Source organism: Zingiber officinale, chromosome 11B, assembly GCF_018446385.1.
Source record: "Zingiber officinale cultivar Zhangliang chromosome 11B, Zo_v1.1, whole genome shotgun sequence".
NCBI classification, from domain to species: domain Eukaryota; kingdom Viridiplantae; phylum Streptophyta; class Magnoliopsida; order Zingiberales; family Zingiberaceae; genus Zingiber; species Zingiber officinale.
In genome coordinates this window covers 87,435,998-87,459,286 of record NC_056007.1, presented here as the reverse complement: position 1 = coordinate 87,459,286, position 23,289 = coordinate 87,435,998, and the positions used below count along the sequence as shown (strand labels likewise).

Genomic DNA, 23,289 nt, shown 5'->3' with positions numbered 1-23,289 from the left:
TAAGTCTAAGTGGGTCATGGAGGACTAGACACTTGGCACGAGATGGTAAGTTTAAGTGGGTCAAGGTTGACCGGTCACTTGGCACGAGGAGTTCGAGCAGGTCACGGTTGATCGGATGTTGGATTTGGGAACCCTTAGGCTTGAGTTAAACAAGTCAAGGGTGGTCAATCGATCAACCGATCGTTTGAACCAAAGGCCAATCGATCAGCCGATCGATTGGGAGAGTGCTGCGATAAACAGCAGCCCAATCAATCAACTAAATGCTGCCCAATCGATCAACCGATCAATTGGGCATCGTCAATCGATTGGGTTGGAATTCTAGCGCGACACGAGGAAGGTTGAATCAATCAGACGATCGATTTAGACCTTTTCCAGTGAGAGTATAGAGACGCTCTAAATCGATCATCCGATCGATTCAAGCCTCCCCAATTGATTGACTAATCGATTGAGATATGACCGTTGCGTAGGTAGCGAGCTTTTGACGGCTGGGATGATGCGAATCTCACGTGGCAATCGATTGGGAGCCCTAGAGGCGCAGTGTATAAAACCGTGGCCATCTTTCTTCTCGCTAGTACCTTACTCGAGCCTTCTTCCAGTGCACACGATCTTCTCCGACACTCCCCGCCAGTTCTTGGAAACTCTTGGGGACAAGTGTTGTTGCACTTCCAAGGTTTAAGAGGTGATCTACGTCGACAAGGTCAAGTAAGAAGAAGTTTTTACTTTATATTATTGTATTTTCTTCTTGCGTGTGTTGTATCTTATTGTGTGAGTGTTGTACGAGATTTCTCCAACTACGGTAGTTACCGAAAATGAGTATTTTTTTAGTGGAGAGTGCGTCATGTGTGGATGCTTGGATTAGTCACCTCTTCTTGAGTTGGATACCAAGTAAATCCTTGTGTTAGCGTTGTGAGTCTTGTTTCAAATTTATTCCGCTGCAAATTAACAACACCGAAATAAGCAAATCAAGTGCGATGAGCTATTCACCCCCTCCCTCAAGCTACAAATCAACCCTAACATTGTAGTCCCAACAAAAGATAGAGAAGAAGATGAACACTTTAACAGTAGTGTGGATGTGTGTGTGTCCGTGTACCTGGCTAATAAAGAGACCTCTTTTTATATCATTTCTCATAACCTCTACAATAATGATGCGTCAAAAACTGTCTGATGTCAGAATATGTCGACTAATGGAGAATATATAGCAGCCTTCCCCGAGATAGAGAAAGATTCTGTTACATGTATATGTTAGAGTAATGGAATATTCTCTGATGAATAGTCGTTATTCTCTGATAGGTGATTATGATTTTCTCATAATGTTGTCTTTTAGATGGAGTTTGATCGGCTTGGAGCCGACTGGGTTTATGTTAGGAGTCATGTGCATGAGAAGTGGGGAGTTGAACCCCATAGGTCAGACCGGTTTAGGGTTGATCAGGGTTATGCTTGGATTCATGCCCATAAGAATTGAAGAGCTGAATCCCAGAGATATGATAGCTATGGGCCAATCAATTTATGTCGGGAGTTATGCCTATGAGAAGTGGGGGTTGAACCCCAGAGATGTAACCAGCTCTAGGGTCGATCGCATTTACGCTAGGAGTCATGCTCATGAGAAGGAGGAATCAAGCCCCAGAGATTTGACTAGCTTTGGGATCGATCAGGTTTACGTTGGAAGTCATTCCTATGAGAAGTGGGGAGCTAAGCCCAGAGATTGGACTGGCTCAAGGGCCGATTGGGTTTATGCTAAAAGCTACACCCATAAGAAGTGGGGAGCTTGGCCCTTGAGGTCTGACTGACTCTATGGACGATCGGGTTTATGCTGGGAGACACACCTATGAGAAGGGGGAGCTGAATCCTGAAGATCTGATCGACTCTGGGGTTAATCAGATTTACACTGGAAGTCATGCCCATAAGAAATGGGGAGCCAAGCCCCGGAGATCCGACTGGCTATGGTGCCAATTGAGTTTATGGTAGAAGTCATGCCCATAAGGAGTGGGAAGATGAGCCCCAGAGGCCCAACCGACTTTGGGGACAATTGGGTTTATGTTGGGAGACATGCCCATGAGAAGGGGGAGCTTAGCCTTGGAGATCCGACCTACTCTAGGGCCGGTCGGTTTTTTGCTGGGAGTCATGCTCATAAGAAGTGGAGAGCTGAGATTCGGAAATCCAATCGGCTCTAGGGCCGATCAAGTTTACGTTGAAAGTCATACCCATGAGAAGTGGGGAGCTGATCCCCGAAGGTCCGATCAGCTTTGGGATGAGCGGGTTTACGTTGGTAGCCATGCCCATGAGAAGTGAGGAGATGAGCTCAGGAGATCTGATTGGTACCAGGGCCGATCAGATTTATAATGGGAGTTATACCCATGAGAAGGGGGAGCTGAGCTCCGACCGGCTCTGGGTCCGATCGAGTTTACGCTGGGAGTCATGCGCATGCAGTGACGGATCCAGGAATTCAAGTATGGAGGGGTGATCATGATAAACAAGGGGTGGTATCCTCCATCTCCACCGGTGGAACCCCATAATACTAGGGGTTCCACCGTCGGCAAGGGGGGAGGGGGGGGGGGGGGCGACCGCTAATGCCGCCCCCTGGATCCGCCCCTGTGCGCATAAGAAGGAGGAGTTGAGCCCCGGAGATTCGACCGACTTTAGGGTCGATCGAGTTTATGCTGGGAGTCATTCTCATGAGAAGTGGGAAGTTGAGCCCGGAGGTCCGAATGACTATGGGGCTGATCAGGTTTATGCTGGGAGCCATGTCCATTAGAAGTGGGGAGTTGAGCCCAGAGGTCCGAACAACTATGGGGCTGATCGGGTTTATGCTGGGAGTCATGCCCATTAGCAATGGAGAGCTGAGCCCCGAAGGTCCGACCGGCTCTGTGGTCGATCGTGTTTACGCTGGGAGTCATGCGTATAAGAAGGGGGAGTTGAGCCCTGGAGATCGGACCGGCTCTAGGGCCGATCGGATTTACGCTAGGAGGCTAGGAGTCATGCCCATGAGAAGTAGGGAGTTGAGTCCGGAGGTTCGAACGTTTATAGGGCTAATCAAGTTTATGCTAGGAGTCATGCCCATTAGAAATAAAAGGATGGATGATCCTCCATAAATATTTTTTAAATTTTTATTATTTTAGGATGGTATATTTTTAATCAAATTAGTTAAATAAATTTCATCATTTATGGTCGAATAAATATATCATATTTACAATAATAAAAAAATATTGTCTTAAATATTATTACCTAAATTATCTAAAAAAACAAGGATAGATAATATTTATCTAAATACGCTAGATAGCAAAATCATTTAATTAATTTAAATCAAATTAATAAGTCTCATCCAAAGCTTTGATATTATGATTTAAACCACGTTTATATTGTTACACTATAACAAGATAATCATAATAACAAGACTTATTAAATAAGAATATATTTAATACAATATATAATCCAAATGAAAAGTTAAACAAATATACTTCTAAAAAAAGATTGTATATTGACTAAATAATTATTATGCAATCAATATTTGATATTTTTAATTTATATTTTGTAGTTGTTGGTCGAACTTAAGTTTTGATATTGGTAAAATATTAAAAGTTAAGTATGTTTGAGATTTTGATATGCTTATTAAGTATTAAGGGAAGTTCTGATTAAGACTAACTAAGGAAGCCCTGATCGATAGGATTAAATAAGAAAGTCCTAGTCGGTGGGACTAGATAGGAAATCTTGGTAGATCGAGGACATCGAGTGAGAAACCCTGGGTCAAGAACACTAGACAGAATTCTAGATGGATTGAGGATCAGAGGTCTAGTGGAAAGTCCCGAGGAAAGTCCTAGTTGAGGCTAAACAAGAAAGTCTTGGTCGATGGGACTAGACAAGGAACTTATGGTCGATAAGAGTAGATAAGAAGTCTTGACAAATCAATGACATTGAATAGGAAACCCTGGAGTCGAGGATACTAGGCTGAAATCTAGACAGGTTAAGATCCGGAGGTCTAGCAAAAATTCTTGAGGGTTTAGATCAACTGGACAAAAGTTTAAACAAGTTAGGTGGACTAACGTTTGACACCAAGTAAACTCTCTCTAATGGAGTGGTGATGATGCACTATCAGAAAAAGAGCAGTAGGTGTTGATCCAACATAAGATTTTACGGGACACCAAAAGTTGAGACCGGACAACTCGGAGTGCTGTCAATCATAATTAATCATTATTATATCTGTGATAACACTATTATGTAGGGAAAAAAAGGAGTTAGTCGAAAAAAAGGGACTCTGGGTGCCAGGAGTGGATCAAGGCGATTGGAGGTCTGGGCGCCCTGAATGGTTCTGGACGCTTGAATAGTTCAAAACTCAACTCCGAGTCCAGATGAGGTGGTGCATCTTTGTTGGTTAGTGCACATTAGCTTCCATACACTTGGAAGGGATCCAGACACTTGGGAAGAGATAAAGCTTCGATGGAAGAGGTCAGATAGAGCTTCGATGAGGTGTTGCTACATCAACTGACTAAGCACCTTGAAGGGATCCAGGTGTAGGATCGTTGACACATAAGAGGAGGAGGAGGAGGGGCGGATGAATCATATGTATTTTAAAAACTTATCTTTTTATAAAAGTCAATACACAATGGAATAAATTAAAGTAAAATAAAATAGAATGCGGTCAATTTACTTGGTTCGGAGTCTTCAACGACTCATACCCTAAGACTCAGGTCTCTTAGATCTATTGATGAACAATCCATTAAATTTTCTATCGGTAAACTCCCGGTAGAACAATTGAATATAAAAATAGAGAGATAGAAAAAGTGTAATAACCCTACACTTTTCTTTTGCAAGTATAAGAGATATGCAATAAATGAAATTGTTACGAACACTTAGAAGAATGGAATTTGATTGAGCTTGTGTGTTGGTATTAGTCTGCTGGCAGCGGTCGAGCATAGTAGAGTCATAGTAGTTGAAGAACGAAGCGGCAGAATGATCAAGAATAAGCGTGTGAAATTTATTCAAGTGCTGACCGAACATTGCTTATAAAAAGTGTTGAGGGTGCCTCGAACCTCATCTGAGGCACCTCGAGCCACAAATCTGATAGTGTAGACTTCGGACTCTATCAACTCCGAAACCTTCAGTTTCTATCCATGTGAGGGCGCCTCCAAACGCTTTGAGGCTCCTTCGCATACCTCCGAGGCACCTCTAATACGCTCCAAGGCACCTTTGCGCAGTAAACTTCTATCCCCGAAGTTTATCCGCGTGAGAGCGCCTCCTCTTAATCCAGGGTACCTCTTCATAGCTTTGAGGCACCTCGAACACTCTGTTTATCCGAGGTTGATTTTTGTAAACTAACTCCGATACGTTACTTCAAATAACAACAAATAACCTGAAAAATAGAGTTATCACAACAAGATAAAATTATTAATTAGATATTGTTTTATCAAGACCATGGTCTAGTTATTGTCTCAGGTTAGACATCTGAAATAACTCTAAGTTGAATCGTGCCTATAGTCCCACTAGGACTCGTCCTCACTGGATCTCTCTTTTCCAGTGCTTACCTCCACTTACTTGCCAAACATCTGGTCCTCCTGACTTATTTGGATTTTATCTGGTCCTACTTAGTGTCTAATCAATCCGATCTATTAAGACTTACCTACGATACTGAGTTAGTACAATAAATATAAAACAATGTTAGCAGCATTAAGAATTTGTTGGTCTAGTTGGCTACGTACCATCGATCAAAAACCAGCCGGTCATACATACTTAGAGTTTACTCCTTCATGACTTCTCATTCTCTAAGGTTACCTACTCCTAAGGTTGCCTAACTTCACTCACTAATGTTGGTGCAACCTTAGGTCAAGGTTGACTTGGTTGACCTGACTCGAGTTGGTCAAGGGTGACCTGACTCGAGTTGTATTTTGATGTTTGACAATGTTTGACGAGAGTAGAAAAGTTGTATTCTGATGTGTTGACAAGAATACAAACTTGGGAGATTGTTGGTGCAACCGTAGGTCAAGGTTGATCTGGTTGACCTGAAAAGTCCAAGCAGGGAGCTTGGCATTGGAAAAGTCCAAGTATGGAGACTTGGCACTGGAAAAGTCCAAGCAGGGAGCTTGGCACGCGAAAAGTCCAAGTATGGAGACTTGGCACGGGAAAAGTCCAAGTATGGAGACTTGGCACTGGAAAAGTCCTGGTGAGTGAAGCCAGGCAGTGAGAAAGTCCTAACTGGGATGTTAGGCAGTTGGAAAGTCCTGGTGAGTGAAGCCAGGCAGTGAGAAAGTCCTAACTGGGATGTTAGGCAGTGTGGAAATCCTGGTGAGTGAAGCAGGTGAAAGTCCCGTGAGTGAAGCGGTGAGAAAGTCCTAACGGGATGTTAGGCGGTTGGAAAGTCCCGTGAGTGAAGCCGTAGGAGAAAGTCCTAACTGGATGTTAGGCGTATGGAAATCCTGGTGAGTGAAGGTGAAAGTCCCGTGAGTGAAGCCGAAGGGAAAATCCAGATGGATCGGGGATGATCGGACATCCGGTGTAGAAAAGTCCAAGTGGGTCAAAGGGATTGACCGGACACTGGTGGAGAGTCTTAGCAGGTCAAGGGACCGACCGGATGCTAAGCATGATGTACCAACAGTCAAGGTTGACCGGATGTTGGTTTAGGAGACTTGGGACTTGGTTTGGGCAAAACCAAGCTCGGATCGGTCTGCAGATCGATCCAATGATACGCTAGGTATCCGATCGATCTAGTGACCGATCGATAACAAATGTAAGGGTTCTCAAGACATCTGATCGGTCCGAGACCGATCAGAGTCGAAGCGCACACCTCTCGTACAGAGAGGTGGGATTGGTCCGGGGACCGATCGATGGGGCCTGATCGGTCCCCATGACCGATCAAGAGCTCTGTGGACCGATCAGGCTTCGGCACGTATCAGAGTTACTGGTCGACTTCTGATCGGTCCGGGACCGATCAGCATAGAGCCCGATCGGTCCCCACGACCGATCGACCAGCCCGCACCGATCGTGGTGATGCTCGATCGGTCCACACACCAGCCGCTATGGCACAACCGCCAGATTCTGTCTTCGTGTCTTCTTCGCAGTGCGGTATAAGACCTCTACAGGAGACGAAGAAGAGAACAACTCTCTTCCTCACGACACTGCGATTTGAGCTTTGCTGAGCTCCTCTTTGCTGAAGCTTCGCGTGAGCTTCGTGCTGGTTTTCTAGCTGCTGGCATCCGTGAAGCTGCTGCTTCATCAACGGACTCCAGACGAGAAGGCAAGCTTGTTTGTTTTACATTCATATTGTTCTTGCTCTTCTTTGTATCTCCTGTATTGCTTTTGCAAAAGATTGTGGCGAGGTTTCTCCACCCATAAGGAGTTCTTGTTGGCCGGTTTTCCGGGGACTCATCCACCGACGGATTGATAGGCTTCGTCCACCTTACGGACACGCCGAGGAGTAGGAGTTCATCTCCGAACCTCGTTATATGGTTTGTCTTTCTTCTCTTGTTTTCTTTCTACGTTGTATTTCCGCTGCACTAACCTAATCGTAGGAAGAAACGCGAAAGTTTGGGGTCGGCTATTCACACCCCCCTCTCTAGCCGTACAAAGGATCCTAACAACTAAAACTTCCATTGTTTGGCTTCACTCACCAAGACTTCTACTACCTGGCTTCACTCACTAGGACTTACCTTCACTCACTGGGATTTCCATTGTCTAGCTTCACTCACTAGGAAAGCATCATCTACCTTCACTCACTATGACCTAGCTTCACTCACTAGAATTTTCATTGTCTAACTTTACTCATCAGGACTTTCATTTTGTCTAATATCCAGTTAGAACTAGTCACTTAATAAACTTCTCACCTACCTAACCTTCGGTTAGGACTTATCTTTTCTAGTCATCTAGTCCTAACATCGAGTCACTTATTAAACTTCTCTCTTCCAAATATCAAATCTTGTTTGGATTAACCCTTAGTCAATCTGACCCGATATTGGTATATTATCAAATATTGAAACCCTAGAGGCCGATTGCACCAACACCAGGTGCTTGGATTGGTCGAATTAGCATCGAAGTAGGATAGAGGTTGTTAGAGGCTACCTATACCGATCGAAGCGCCTGGAGAGAGCGATAAAAGAAGGTCACGACCAAAGACTTTGTACGATTAATCTACACTTCTCCAACTACAAAATGCTTCTATGCTCAAGCCACAACGACACAACAATGTTGCGAAGCCACTACAAGCTCAAACGAGTCTAGTATTTAGTAACGCAAGTTGTTATTGATTCAGTTTCTCTGTATGCTTTCAGTTAAGGGTCTGTAAGATTGTTATCGAATCTAATTTTTTATAAGAGAAGTGAATTGATAATGATTACCTAATGAAAGCAGTCATACTTAGTAACCACGAGAATGCAAATCAAGTAAAACTAGAAGCGTCATCTTTACTCTCTGTTATTTAATTTCTGCTACGATGACTTTAGTTTTTATAACAAATTTTGAATGCACACTAAGCACGCTATTCACCCCCTCTCTAATGTTTTCTCGATCCAACATATTTTTAATAATTGTTTAAATATCTTAGAAAAGATATAATGTTACATCAGGTATCCAGGTTATGCCAACTAATTTTGAGTTGACCGGTTAGGTTCTACAAAAGTTTTCTATCGACTATCAGGGTAAATTGGGAAGCGCTCGAAGCGAGCGACTCATCAGTTCAATGTTCTTAGATCAAACGCCTATTAAGAAAAATTTATTCATTAATTTACTGAAATTGAAAATTGATTCTTAGATATTTGGAAAATTAAAAAGATGTCCTAATGTTGCACCATTGTCCAGGAGCATCTTAGAAGAGAGATAATAGTTATAGAATGATGCCTTAACAAAATGAAAAATCGTTGTAAAGGTAAAAATATTTTTCCCTTAAGAACAGTAGCGGATCTAGGGGGAGTGGGGGTGTGCTTGAGCACCCCTTTGCTCCTGAAAAATTCTACCAGTATACTGCAGTCCGAGGGACAGCGAGAAGGAAGACAAGCTCCAGCTCCCTTCTTTGAACACCCTTTTCCTTTTTTGTCTGGATCCACCACTGCTTAAGAACATTAATTTTCATCCTTTTCATAAACTTGGATGATCATTAACGTGTCTTACAAGATATAACAAGATAATTTCTAATTGAAGCAAAACAAATGAAGAAAGAAATAAACGACATTTGTTCTAACGGCCTTTTTATATGAAAATGATCATGCAACAAGATAATTTCTAATGAAACATGAAAAGATGTGTATTTTTTAACATTTATCTATGATCAGTTGAGGAAGAGCAATGATCAATCAACTTCAAACTGACAAGGCAAGCAAGTCCAGAACGTCGATCGATATGAGAACGGCTGTATAGCATCCATTATTCTGTCTAGGGGCGTGCATTGTGTTTCCCTACAACCAGTTAAGAAAAAAAAAAATTATAAATCGGGTGGAGGAGCCCCTTGTCAAGTAGCAAAGGGAGTGCTTTTGGCTTTCTTTGTAAGCAAGCCACTCGAGCTGTGATCCCTTGTCAATTAGCAAAGGGATTTGCTTCGACTGTGGGCGGAATGTGATGCAGCGCTCTGCATGCCCTTTATCCAATTCGATCGCCAAACGCCAACAAGCCAGTAATATTATCACATGCCCATTGCCCAGCAATCCAAAACATCACCACTTTCCTTTCTATAATAAATATCTTATGCATACTCTCTGCCCATGGTCAGAATCCACGCTGTGGATGTTGTGTGGGATTTGTTTGACTTCGTCATAATCAATTAAAGATTTTCTCAAGAGAAAGGTTCGTGGCTGTTGAAGGTGAATATGGATGGACCTTAGTGGTAAAGATAATTAATCTCTGATCTTAGCTTTTGCATTAATGTTTGAGTGGATAACAGCTGGTCCACGAATTAAATGCTTAATCCACCAAGGAATATGACCTTATTGGTCCATCTCCGTACCGATGATCTTCGTCAAAAAGATCTGCGACAGTAGAAAATTTGTTGCCATGAACACGTTGATAATCTAGTAAACGAATGCCGATCTGCTTACAGCCTGATGATAAGTGACAGGTTGAGATAGCCGTTGTGAGGGCGAGATGGTCACTTCAGCACCTGAGATGACAGTGGAAGGGAGCTTTCACAGTTGGAATAGGAAAGGGAAAGTGGGAGGGTGAGACGGTAAGCAGGATTTGGAGTTTTGCCCTCCAAGTTGACCCCTCTGTCTCTCTCTCTCACCTCATCATGATCTGAAACCACATTTATTTATTTCTCTCTCCCATCTTCATGTTTCCTCTCTATTCCCCAGCTTTTCTTTGAATGCTAACCCTGTACTACTTACTGTCTCGCTTTTTACTCCTTTCCTTTTCTCGTCGGTTCACCCTCCCATCATCATCGATCCCTCTTCCCAATTTCAGGAATCCTCCTGCCCCTAGATAGTTATTATGATTCTTTCTTCCTAGCCCATCAGCTATTCTGCCTGAGACAGAGAGGTCTTTTTCCTCAGTCCAACCTTTCAAAGATTGGATCTTTGCTAGTCATTCTTTGGTTGTTCTGTTTTCCTTCGATGTCGGAGGCCTCAGCCGTTTGATTCTCCTGTGTTGATGGCGCTCTAGCTGCATTTCGGCGTTGAAGGATCCTATTTCTTACTTGTTGATTGAAAGATTACAAAGATCGGACAACCAAAAGAGGTAACTTCTTCCTCTTTTTTATTTCTTTTCTCTTGACAGGTGGTTTCTTGTTGTTTAGGGTGACACTGAATGGCAAGATTCTTTGTTCGATCTGTTTTTGTTCATTATATCTTGCATATCTGCATTTTCAATCTCTACTTTTTTTTTTTGATGTCGTTAATTATTTATTGATTTCATTGTCAGTACTAATTTAAGGCCCCCTCCCTGTTTTCCTGTTTTTTCTAAGAAGTAAGAATTGTTCACTCCTCTTTGCTGCTCTTACTTCTTAAGCTTATTTGCAGACTGAACTCTTTCTTGTTGTAAACATTGTTAACATTGTGGATTACTTTCACAATGGCATCAAACTGCAAGTGATTTTGGAATAACCACTAATCTCGTGGTCTGCCAATTCCAGATCGAGGATGTCATCTGATAGCTCATTGCACGCAGAATTAACACAAAAGACGCCAGTTTTGGGTCTGAGACTTTGGGTTATCATTGGCATTTGCATTGGTGTTTTGATCGTCTTCATTCTCTCCATCTTGTCCATATGGGTGGCATCCAAGAGAAAGACAAAGAGGTCTTTTGACACCTTGCCGATCTCACAAATACCCAATGTCTCAAAGGAAATCACGGTCGACAGAGTTGGTAAACAGTGCGTTGCTCAAACTCTTCAGGACAGGGAAGGTCCTTTCTTCCTCCCGCAAGACAAATTCAGTGATATGGATTCGGGAAAGACACTTGCACAATTGACCATGAGCAAGTCGAGTGATGCGGATAACATGAGTCAGTCAAGCTCAATATACCACAATGACAGGGCAGGGAGTTCATATTCTGGTGATGAAGGAAGCTCAGGACTGACTAGGAAAACTTATTCTGGATATGCACTCGTTTCCGCATCTCCTTTAGTTGGACTACCAGAGTCCTCACATCTAGGATGGGGTCACTGGTTTACTCTAAGGGATCTTGAGCTTGCTACAAATCGTTTCTCCAAAGAGAATGTTCTTGGGGAGGGTGGATACGGAGTTGTTTATCGGGGTCGTTTAATAAATGGATCTGAGGTTGCTGTCAAGAAACTTCTAAACAATCTGTAAGTTGAACACTTCATGTATCGATTAAGTCATTACAACAGTGTTACCACGTCATCTTTCTATTCGTTTGTTTCAAGCAGTTAATGTTTTCTTAATAAATGGATGAATCATGTAGGGGACAGGCAGAGAAGGAGTTCAGAGTGGAAGTAGAAGCCATTGGTCATGTTCGACACAAGAATCTAGTGAGGCTTTTGGGATATTGTATTGAAGGAATTCATAGGTTAAAACATTCTATGACCAGTTCTTTTGTATGTTTTTTCATGTTGAATCTCCACTTTGGTGCAGTTAAATAACCGTATGTTTCACTCGCCAAATAGCTTTAAATCACAGTTAAAGGCAACAAGAGTTTAAACTTACAAGGAATGGCTGTAGGAATGCTAAATTATGCAAACAAAATAAAACGGCATAAGTGTCCTTAGGAAGCACATTTTTTTTCTTTATCGAGCATATGGAAAAATGGGCTTAGTACATAGTACTACTGTACTAGGGAGAACATTGTAAACTAACCCAATCAGATTGTAGATCAAGACAGCTAACTGGATATGGAATTGACATACTATGTCTTCATGGTAAAGGCTTGAATGAAAATTAGGCTTTAATTAAGTTCATTGATCTCATTTTCTTGGCTACTCTATATATTGCAGGATGCTTGTGTACGAGTATGTTAATAATGGCAATTTAGAGCAGTGGCTACATGGAGCCATGCATCAACATGCTGTACTCAGTTGGGAGAATCGCATGAAGATTATCCTTGGCACGGCTAAGGCGTAAGTGTGACTTCAAGCATGATACATAGAGAAATATATGCTCTCTTTTGATTATTCATATTAAATGTTTAGGAAGCTTTGATTTAGCTAAATCTTTAGGAGTCAACCAAATGTATTTTTGAGAAATATGGATTACTGAATGTTTTCTAGGCTTGCATATCTACACGAAGCAATTGAACCAAAAGTTGTGCATCGAGATATCAAATCAAGTAATATCTTGATTGATGATGAATGTAATGCAAAGATATCTGATTTTGGATTGGCTAAGCTCTTGGGTTCGGATAAAAGTTACGTTGCAACTAGAGTTATGGGAACATTTGGGTACGTACGTTCTTGATGTAGGCCTCTCTATGTTTGGTAGCATTAGTATTTTGTAAATTTATATATAAATTGTAAAGAGGGGACTGTTGACATGAACATCCACATTGGGTCATTAACTTCAGGTATGTGGCTCCTGAATATGCTAACACTGGTCTTCTAAATGAGAAGAGTGATGTTTATAGCTTTGGAGTGCTGTTACTGGAGACAGTTACTGGTAGGGATCCTGTAGATTACAGCAGGCCAGCAAATGAGGTATGACAAATGGTATATAGAATTGAATTAATGTTAAATAGAACTCTTCTAAATATGTTTTCCAAACTTCTTGACTTGTACTTTGACAATTTTTAATGACTATATGATAATGGTATAGAGAGGATTAATTTTCTCATCTTGAAATCCACACTCATTGTCTCCTTGCCAGGTGAATTTAGTTGAGTGGCTTAAAATGATGGTTGGGAATAGAAGGGCTGAAGAAGTCGTGGATCCGCATCTTGAGGTGAAACCAGCTATACGAGTGCTTAAGCGCACCCTTTTGGTTGCGTTAAGATGTGTCGACCCTGATTCTGATAAGAGACCCAAGATGGGTCAGGTTGTTCGAATGCTCGAGGCAGATGAAGTTCCATATCGTGAGGTATTTACTAAATTAATGCATGATTTAAGCTGCATGTTTAATTGCTGATGTTGCTCTTAAACTCTGAAAAGGACCGGAGAAACAGAAGGCACCAGGCAGGAAACATGGAGATAGAATCCCACAACTACAGTTCAAGTGATCAAGAAACTAGTGTTGGAATGCGAAGCTATCAAACTTCTGAAAGGTTTTAGGTGTAAAGCATGGTTGCAGTATATGCTCATTCACTAATCTGTCATCAACACTTTATGTTGCTAACTAGACCAAATTTCTTGTTAACGATGATGGGAAAACTGTTCGAGATCAATTGAAGGACAAGTTCTGAAGGATTAGCTAACCCCTTCCTTTTGAAAGTTAATGAAAAGCTAGTTGAGTTAGAGTGCCTGTACATGTATGTATCTATATCACTTTGAAATTCTTCATTGAACTTTATTACAATATGTTGTTTTGTTCTAGCATTGAACTTTATTACAAAACAAATTCATTGATCCTTTCTCGCTAAAAAGCACCAAAGCAAAGCTATCAACAGGTATAGTTGACGTAAAAGAACCAGAGAGCCCCCTTGTTTAGATAAGCCCACAAAAGTTACACAAATCTCCACAGCAAATGCTTTTATCTGAAAGAACGATGACTTTAAATTGTCCATATCATTGCACGTTAAGAACACACTCGGATTCTAAAATACACGGGCCTAAACTCGCTCAATAATATTAGCATCCCAAGTAGCAGTTGAATGCTTTGACTAGCGTGGGCATGTGATCAACTTATAGCGATCTATTAGACCCAAAAAAAACTTGGGCCACTTAAGCAGCTTAGTAGCCATGTTGCCAGGTTTGGCTAGCCGGCATAGCCCGGGAACCATTCGAGTTAACTTCGCCAGAATTTTGCTGATGCTCTCTTGATGGACCTCCTTGGGAAAGGTACATGTTTGAATACCCCAAGTTGCCAAGGTGCGAAGGTTGCTGAGTCTGACGGAAGCCACCACTGTGCTGATCCTGACCTGGATAATTGTAGAAGATGCTTGATGGAAGAGGTGGCATTGTTCTTGAACCAGCACCGTGAATCCACATGGTAGGGTTCTCATTCTGGTAAACACCAATCATGAATTCAGAATAATTGTTGAAAACTTGGAGATTTCTATTACATATGAAATTACTGTAACCTGCTGAAGCGCCAGGTAGTGACTTGCTTCTTTGTATTGCTGGTTAAGAGGTTCATCGAATCTGATTGTCGTACTAGAAGACATGGTCGTATGGTTGAGGTTGAAGCCTCCGGGAATGCTGGAGGAGCTTCCAAATCCCCCATAAGCAGTGGGTAAGGCAGAAGCCTGAGGTAAGCTGGTCACAGATAAGCTGCCTTTGTATTGTGGTCGAGAGTACTTCATGCCAACACTGGGTACAGCAGTAGACTGATTGAAAAGGCTGTTTGCAGAGAGTGTTTGTTGCAAAGGAGGCAAGAACGCATAGCTCTGAGGTAGAATGGGATAGCTTATCATATTCGCAAAATGACCTAGTGGAAGAGGTGGTTGAGAGTAATGGTGAACAGGAAGAGCTTGAGGAAGTGCAGAATTGGTTAGCGTGGTGGCGGTAGGCAAGGATGGTGGAGCTGATTGAGGGTCAGGAAACATCCCAGGTTTCAGTGCCTGCACAGAGAAGGATATGTTAGGGCATCAAGAATTAGATTATAGAATGTTTCACATATTAGCTGCTGATCCACTGATAAACAGACATCTCTATACCAGAAGATGAAGGGGTCACATTAGAGGGTAAAACAATGCAGAACAAGTATTTGTAATATTATCTTTTCACAATTGTCAGTGCCCCACAAGAAATAAGCAAGGGTTTCCATGGCTAAATAGCGAATACAGCATCACACCAAGTGAATACTTACTTTTGATGAAATGAAAAATTGTTAGACATTTGACTTTAGTCATGAAAATCAAAGCCTGATCATCCATGGTTTACAATGAGATAATAACTTAATAAACATCCTCAAATATCTTTATAATATAAAGATGTTAGAACCAGTTGAGTTCAGCTACATAGCTCTTATCCCTTCATTTGGACGCTATACAAGGCTATCCTAATATTCAAATCTCACAAATCACTTCTAATTCCATTAACTTATTTTCTTTAGCGTGCCCTATTACCCCTTGCATCTTTTCCACTCTAATAGATTCAACTTGTCTAGTATAAAATTTATTTGTCACTTTATAATTGTCTGTACCATTTGAACCATTTTGAACATGTCTATACCATTTAAACCATAAAGAGCATATGATGATCAAACAAAACTACAAAAATGTTTCTCCATTTCAAGTAACCACTATCTTATTTTTACTAGCATTGTCTTCCTGCCGAATAATAGATACATGATAATCAAAATTCTTAAATTAGGAAAATTTCATATTCATTATCGTAATTATTTTCTTGCTTCTTTTCTTAATGTTCCAATCCATTTCATGGACCACATATAATGGTAAGATGGTTGTGTGTGGTTATTGAGAAAGATAAAACAAAAATAGATATATAATTTAAGATGTAAAACATAAAGGAAGACCACAAAAACTCTAGTTAATGTAGTAAACAGAATGTAATTCAACTTGTTTGAATATTACTAGTGCTTGCAGTCTTGTTAAAAAAAAATTGAGGGTCAAATTCCATGCAAGGATGAAGATACATATATCCAACCCCAATAATAGGGCTAATTATCTTTCTTAATGACATGTTCATCAGTAGTTCATTTAGTACAGATGCTAATGTATAATAATAAGGAATCAGTATTAATCCTATGGAAAAGGCGTTAATCCTATGTAAAACTTAACAATAAGAAAATAATTTGCTATGTTATGTATGCTGATACTCCATGTAAACCTATGATTATAGGAAAAAAAAATCATTTCTTACACACCTTCTAATACACATACTTTAACATCAACTGATAATAAAGCTAGATAACAGAACTAAAGTATTCCAACTTAAACTGCAAATCAGATAATTAAAAACATAATGTATAACTACCTCAGGCATGGAAGTGGTTGGTCCACCAATAGACAACCCCATGGTACCATATCTTGTAGGCATTGACTGATTAATACGTAAGGGAGACAAGGGAAGATCAAAATCCCGAAGATGTGGATTACTTGCTGCTGCTAATATATTGTTTTGTAGAATATTTGATTGCTGTAAAATAAATAATTTGTAAAACTACAAATAATACTTGCAAGCGAATTGCATTCAGACAATGAATTGTAATGCAAAAATTTTAAATAATGAATTTATCATGAACATCATGTGATCCTAAGAAGTTAAAGGCAGTGGGCATATATTTACTCGAAACAGATTTTATTGCAAATCACAACAACCATCTGTTAGTCCAAATTATTCTGTGTCAGTTATATATGGATCTTATCCTTCCATTACACTCTGCAGGCTAATTCAAAAATAATATAGGATCAGCTTTTATTGTATTAAATAGAATTTTCTTTGGTCTTCCTCTATCCCTTGCACCCTCAATTCCAGTAGATAAAACATCAAACTCTAATCAACTCAACTCAAGAAAGCAAAATAATAAAGTTTGTTGTTGTACTAGCCTACTTTGCAAATCACTTATCTAAATTATATCTTTTAGGGTAGGATTTACTGTTAGCAGAAACAACAAAATCTAGATCAAGCAAACATCTATCATAACAAGCACCATTTTCAGTTAGTCAAAAGAATCAATCATCAAAATAGTGAGTTAGACAGCTGAAAAGTAAGGCATCAGATACATGCTCACCATTAAACTTGACAAAGGTAAAATATTTTGCATTTGAGAATTTTCTTGTTGATAGGTGTAAGTTGTAACATTTGGCTGTGAAGAGGTTGGCAACCCATAACTGGAAACAGATGGAAATTCACTCTGAGGTCCTTCTGTAGCATCCAGTGGATGATTCCTCACTACTTCAGATTCTGAAATTGAAGTTACATCAAGATTCTCTGAAGTAGTGCCAGATATAGAAGCCACATTCTCAGTGAGAGAAGACTTATGTGGCTCATTGTTATAGTACTCGTGATTTCTGCCAAAAGATGTTAAAGATGAAAATTTGCAAGGGGAAAAAAACAAAAAAGCGCTAATAGTACCTTGTATCTGACTCATTGATTATAGAAACATCATCTAAAGCTGGGGCAGCTTCCAAGTTTCTTGCTAGTAACTTCGATGGAAAAGATCCAGAAAATGCACCAGAACCAAAACTACCAAAGCTCAGATGGGCACAATCTGCATTAGTAACCCTCAGATGGTCAGGGATAATTACTGCAGGGCCAACCTCAGTAGCTTTTGTGCTGGTCTCCTCATGTATGCTTAATTGCATCAAGGTTGTAGCAGTTGAAGAAATTCCCACACCATTCTCAGCTGGAATGGAAAAAGGTTTCTCGTCAAGAATTATTCTAAAGAGTAAACAACATCAAGTTTGCTCTACCTACTAGAAGCAAAATTAATAAAGTCTTTCTGCATTACAAAGCATAATATTATCTAATATCCAGAATTATGAAAAAGGCAATGTTCATCAGCTGAAGACATCATTGGCATTCCACTCCTTAAACAACTAAATCTATTTGACTAAACTTATCTAATTATAAGATTCACTAATTTTGTTAACTTGTTGATACTGTCTGAAACTATTAACTTTTTCTGTAAGGTTATGTTTACCATGAAAAGCGAATAAAGGAGGAATATATTCAAGGTGGAAAAGGATCATCCGTGAAAAGAAAAGAGGAAAACAAGGGAGGAAAAGAAGCAAGTGAACGAAATAAAGAAAAAATGAAAAGAAAAAAAAAACTCATCAGTGGCAGCTGCGAACTCATGGCCTGGCCACGAGCTCGTAGTGGCCTAACCATAAAGCTCATAGTTGTTGTGACTATTATTTGCGACTAGGCCGAAACTCACGGCAACCGCAGCCAACGACGTGTAGCCAGGCAGCGAGGTCGCGATTGCAAATTCACAGCCAATTCAGGAGCTCGTGCTAGGCAACGAGTTTGCCCATGTTGATCTATGAGAGTTTGACAAGGGAAGATGGAAACTTGCTTCTCCTTGATTTTGGACAGACAAGAAAATGATAAAAAAAATGATTCATGGACGAATTATAAATCCCCTTTGCAGACTATTTTTACATTGAGTAAAAGGAGAAAGTTGTTTCAACTCTCGTGCAATCTATCTTTTCCTTAGACCAACTTTCAAAGTAAAGAGATCATAAGGGAAATAAAATATCATCGAAAATGAAATAATAATATCTTTTCCCAAGTGGTTTGAAGGTTTAATTTTGTTGTTACATCAATTAAGCATAATAATTGAAGCAAACAATAATATCTTGTTTTTCTTTCCTCATAGTCCATTGCATCAGTCTCACGCATTTAGCTACACTAACCTTTTATTTTGTCTTACTCCGTAACTCATAAGGCAATGCATAAACACTTGCTGTTTGACTTCCGGTTCCTAAATCTTTCTATAAGTTAGTTTATTATTTCTTAAATTACTTTCAATTCTCAAGGACACAAGTAGATTCTTCTTGCCTATTTCCGTTCTCTGAAATTCATTTACCTCCTTTGAAATAATTTTACAGCCAAAACGATAGTTTCTAAAATACCCATAATTTTAAAGCAATTTTATGGCAATTTCAATAACCCAATTTAAAAAACCAAGATATGTGGGGACAAGGAACAATGCGAAGCATCAACTATTACCTTCATGATGATCAAATTCAACATCTTCAGATTGGTAAGCATCTATACTCTTTGAATGTGAACCATCTATTGAAGTGTCTACATCTATCTTCCTCTCTGGTACAGGAATATATTCGACTGGCTGAGGTTTATCGTTAGGTCGTTCATCCAGGTCTTGGAAATCTTCCAAACAAGGATCTATATGCAAGTCAGAACCAGCAATTACCATACTAGGTGCTGCTAAGGCTGATGGGTTAGCATAAACTGCTGAGGCACCAGATATATCTGTAAAATTTGGAACACTTTCTGTGGGTTGCTCATCACATATGTACCATCCATCAGTAGAAATATGCTGATTTTCAGCAGTTCCAAGGCCATGATTAATATCAGAAATATATGTAGATTCCTGAAAAGAGTCTAATTTCTCCTTAGCTTCAGATGGCAAAATTGAAGCTGGGATTTGTTTTGAATTGTGATGTGGTCCATTTGATGTTGCTGCATTTTCAGATATGTAAGGTTTTCCACTTGCAATGGCAGGCATGCTTGGATGTTTCCCTTGAGGTCTGCCCATCTTGACAATATCAGCCATGGAAACATGTGCCAACTTCCCCAACCAATTGTTTTGGAGGCCAGTTGAAGATTGAACGGATGTTGAAATTACATCAGCAAAGTTGGTTGCGTGCAGTGGGATTCCCATGGAAGCAGAAGTGCTGCAAGGGAACAAAGCCACAAATAAGAGATCACAGAGATTCCAAATAACCTAAACATTATTGATCCAACAATCTAAGCAGAACATCACAGGACATGATATCATGATAATCTAGAACATATACTTCTGCAGTAAAATCACAATGCTAACAGACTGCACACTAGTAGTAGTTGATCCGAAGCTACCTTCAAAAAGTTATTTGAAAAATCATACTGGGGCATATTTCAGCACAAGTGACAAGCATGGCTATCAATTAATTGGCAACCTAAATAGTTAGGCATCTCTTAGATAAAACTGGTTAGCTACTCCTCACATGGATCATAATAAACAAGTGCAATAGCTGTATAATACATGCAACAAGGAATTTCTTCATTCCAACCAGTCATTTAACAAGCCACTTAACTACAATGATTTATGTAGATTATAAAATGAGAAAACATAGTTAAGATGGTATGAACATCTTTAAAAAAAAAGATTTTTAATTACACAAGAACATAAGAGTTACAGGTGAAAGGAGTAGAAGAAGACCAAAGAAAATTTTAGTGACTGTTACAAAGTGATTTAAGAGATTTGGATATACAACAATAGAGCCATGGATGCAGTTCAATGGAGGGACAATATTCATGTAGTCAACCCTGACATAGGGACTAATACAGTTTGATGAACAAGAAAAATATCGAAGTTGCATGCTTTAAATTGAACCAAATAAGATGCAAGAAGAACAAATGAGCAAAAAACCTTTAGCAACAGCCAAACTAACAAGAGTAATTCATAAATTCAAATAAACATATATGTACAAATTAAAGGATTCATTAAATCCAATAACATCAAAGCAGGGATAGTAGAATAATCTTACAAAGAAAAAAAATATAAATCCTGATCTAGTTTAATAGGGAAGTAGAAATTCAATGTTACTAGAGAATGTTGAGGAAAAACTTACCTTTGAATTGTTGGTTTTTTTGTAGGGTTGTTTGGTACTGTTGCAAATTCCACAACTGACAAAACAGGAGCAATACTACTACCATTTTCTTTCTTGTTGATGGGTTTATCTTTACCAGCACCATAATCTACAAGTGCAAAAAAAGTAAACAAAGATAAATACACAAAACTAATCAATGTCAAACAACTAAATAGTAATGTCAAATCAAACCTGTTAAAGTGGACTGGGAATAAGAACTACGACCTCCACGGTCACTACCACCCCTAGATTCACGACCTGAATTGATGTTCACAGTTCGGGACCTAGATTCTGGTGGCTCTCTTATCTAGAGAGTACAGGTTAACAAAAATAAGATGCAATGAATCACTGAAATTCAAGTTTGGAGCTCGATAAAGGATATAGAGTTAGAGATAAGAAAATATACATGAGTTTAATTAGTAAACCAACAATCCATGAATTCATACTTCTAAAATATTTGTCAATGGTTTGCAAAGAATGAGCCAAACAGAGTGTATATGTTTCATCAATAGCCAATGGTAACACTAGATAGTGAAATGAGGAAAAGTAATAACTCAAGGAATAGAGATAATGATGGAAATAAATTTAGTTAGAAACTGTCATTGTTGATCGCAAGTGTTTTTTTACAGAAGAATCTGTTAATAATTAATTAGCAGACGACATGCAAGCACACCTCCTTTTTCTTGTCACGCTTGCTCTTGACCTCATGAAAAGTATCTGCAGCAAAATGAAGGATATTTAACAAAAGTGATTGCAGTTGTGTGCATATGGAAAAAACATTTTATCAGATGGCAATGAATGGCAAGGAACAACCAAAACAATAAGTCAAACCAATATATGAATAACTTAAAATGGTTGCATTTTGTCAAGTACAACTTGTTTCAACTGCTAACAAAGATAACAGACATGAGATCTTAGATAGAACAAATGAGAGAACCATTCATCTTTTAATATGAGAGCCTCAATGATCCTTCTGACAAAATTCGCCAAATTTAAACAAAACCCAGTACTGCAATACTAATTGTTATCTACAACCTATTAATTTTTGTAGCAGTTAGGACTGATTAAATAAACAAAGATTACTACCACATGGATGTAAAATGAGGGAGCCAAAAAGCATTATAAGATGATCCTGCATAGTTAAATTTCTCAAGATTAAAACAAAAAACAAAAGACAAAATCCAAGAATTCTGTCCACAGGCTGTTGAAGAAAAACACACTTTGTTGACAAATCATCTCAAACAATCTTAAGCCAGTATCATAATTGCTTCCAGATACACATCTCAAACTATTCAATCAATAATCCCATTTGATAAGCAGCAGGGAACAAATCACAGTTTGACAAATAATGAGATAGCACGGTTAGTAGGAAGAACCGCACTTCATTATGAGAAAAGTGCAATGTGCATTCTGAAGAACCACAGTCAAAAGAAGGATGAAAAAAAAGTGAACTAGGAATGTGGCTGGTTATTAATATTGACAATTTACCTGGAGAAGTCTTATGAATGGCCAGAGCCAAATTTTGGCAGGACTAAAAAATTTCCCGAGGGGATGGACTATTTTCTGATCCATAAAAATGATCCAAGCAAGGGAGTTAAGCAACACTTGGCATAAGAAACTGAACCAAAGAAGTCAAATGGGTGCAGATTTCAAATGTATCTAGATAGAACAGTAGCGCAGACGAGAACAAAAATTTCAACACGTTCAAGTGAAGGCTTTCCTCTTTTATATCTCCGCCCTTGACTAACCATTACTAGTCCAACAAATAAACAAAAAAAAGGTTAAATTACCACCAAAAAATAAGCATTTTCAAGAAAATCGCGCATGAGGAAGCAAAACTGGCAGGCAAGACTGGATCTTTTTTCTTAGATCAAGCGGAAAGAACAACAGGCACCGAGTACCACCATCGAGCGACCCTTTCCATCCCAACCCCTACCAAGTAGAACTCGAAGGAAACCACAGAAATAGCGGGATTCCGTGAATAATCGAATAAATAAAGCGAACCCGAGAACAAATTAGGAGAAGCAGGTCGCGCCTTGGGAGAGGAGTCGGTGGACGGCTTCGTTGGGGTCCATATTGCACTCACGCAGCATGGCGTAGATCTCGGCCTCGGGGCAGTCCACGATCTCCTTCAGACTTTGCACCAGCTTCCTCGACCCCGACTGGATCGGAGCCGCCGCCGGCCCGCTCCCCTTGCCCCCGGCTCCGCCTGCGCTCATCCTCTCACTCTCTCCTTCCCTTCCTCTCCGCCCTTTGTTTGGCCCCTGTTTCCCCAAAGCCGGAAAGAAAAAATACAAAGCACCGGACTGCGGGTCTTATAGCTCCGGCTGCCAAAACCCTCTCCTATAACCTACTTTACAATAATTAACGCCACGTTATCTTGTTGCTCCTCAGAATAGAGAGGAGAGGATTCCGATGCACTAGATACTTACTAATTACTTTACTAATTGTCTTTAGGGTAATATTAAATGGTTAAAATCTGATGAACCAAAA

The 23,289-nt window shown here is 39.8% G+C and overlaps 2 protein-coding genes across 3 annotated transcripts; one reads left to right on the top strand and one right to left on the bottom strand.

The window, feature by feature from the left end:
* Window positions 1–10,219: 10,219 nt before the first annotated feature.
* On the top strand, window positions 10,220–13,885 carry LOC122033718 (probable receptor-like protein kinase At2g42960). Of its 2 annotated transcripts, none has more exons than XM_042592872.1 (8): window positions 10,220–10,644; window positions 10,926–11,713; window positions 11,830–11,934; window positions 12,359–12,481; window positions 12,632–12,802; window positions 12,925–13,054; window positions 13,224–13,433; window positions 13,505–13,885. In XM_042592872.1, exons 2-8 carry the CDS (start codon window positions 11,046–11,048, stop codon window positions 13,622–13,624), a joined length of 1,527 nt encoding a protein of 508 aa, XP_042448806.1. In that variant the 5' UTR covers window positions 10,220–10,644; window positions 10,926–11,045; the 3' UTR covers window positions 13,625–13,885. The 2 variants fall into 2 exon arrangements, with proteins under 2 accessions (XP_042448806.1, XP_042448805.1); XM_042592871.1 differs by having other exon boundaries at window positions 10,221–10,644; window positions 11,039–11,713.
* A 130-nt stretch (window positions 13,886–14,015) lies between these two features.
* Window positions 14,016–23,162, bottom strand: LOC122033716. The gene is made up of 10 exons (XM_042592868.1): window positions 22,832–23,162; window positions 21,470–21,513; window positions 20,989–21,103; window positions 20,779–20,905; window positions 19,151–19,839; window positions 17,552–17,822; window positions 17,208–17,487; window positions 16,451–16,612; window positions 14,593–15,072; window positions 14,016–14,515 (listed from the first exon to the last, which is right to left on the bottom strand). The coding sequence occupies exons 1-10, from the start codon at window positions 23,013–23,015 to the stop codon at window positions 14,243–14,245; spliced, it is 2,625 nt and encodes an 874-aa protein (XP_042448802.1). The 5' UTR covers window positions 23,016–23,162; the 3' UTR covers window positions 14,016–14,242.
* Window positions 23,163–23,289: the final 127 nt, after the last annotated feature.

What these genes read in the sequence shown, in the direction of transcription:
- LOC122033718 (XM_042592872.1), top strand. Translation starts at nt 11,046, where the DNA reads ATGTCATCTGATAGCTCATTGCACGCAGAATTAACACAAAAGACGCCA. An exon ending in TGTATTGAAGGAATTCATAG is followed by an intron (nt 11,935 to 12,358) that starts GTTAAAACATTC and finishes TATATATTGCAG; the next exon opens with GATGCTTGTGTACGAGTATG. An exon ending in ATGAAGTTCCATATCGTGAG is followed by an intron (nt 13,434 to 13,504) that starts GTATTTACTAAA and finishes AACTCTGAAAAG; the next exon opens with GACCGGAGAAACAGAAGGCA.
- LOC122033716 (XM_042592868.1), bottom strand. Translation starts at nt 23,015, where the DNA reads ATGAGCGCAGGCGGAGCCGGGGGCAAGGGGAGCGGGCCGGCGGCGGCT. An exon ending in AGCGTGACAAGAAAAAGGAG is followed by an intron (nt 21,104 to 21,469) that starts GTGTGCTTGCAT and finishes TGTACTCTCTAG; the next exon opens with ATAAGAGAGCCACCAGAATC. An exon ending in ACTACCTGGCGCTTCAGCAG is followed by an intron (nt 14,516 to 14,592) that starts GTTACAGTAATT and finishes GGTGTTTACCAG; the next exon opens with AATGAGAACCCTACCATGTG.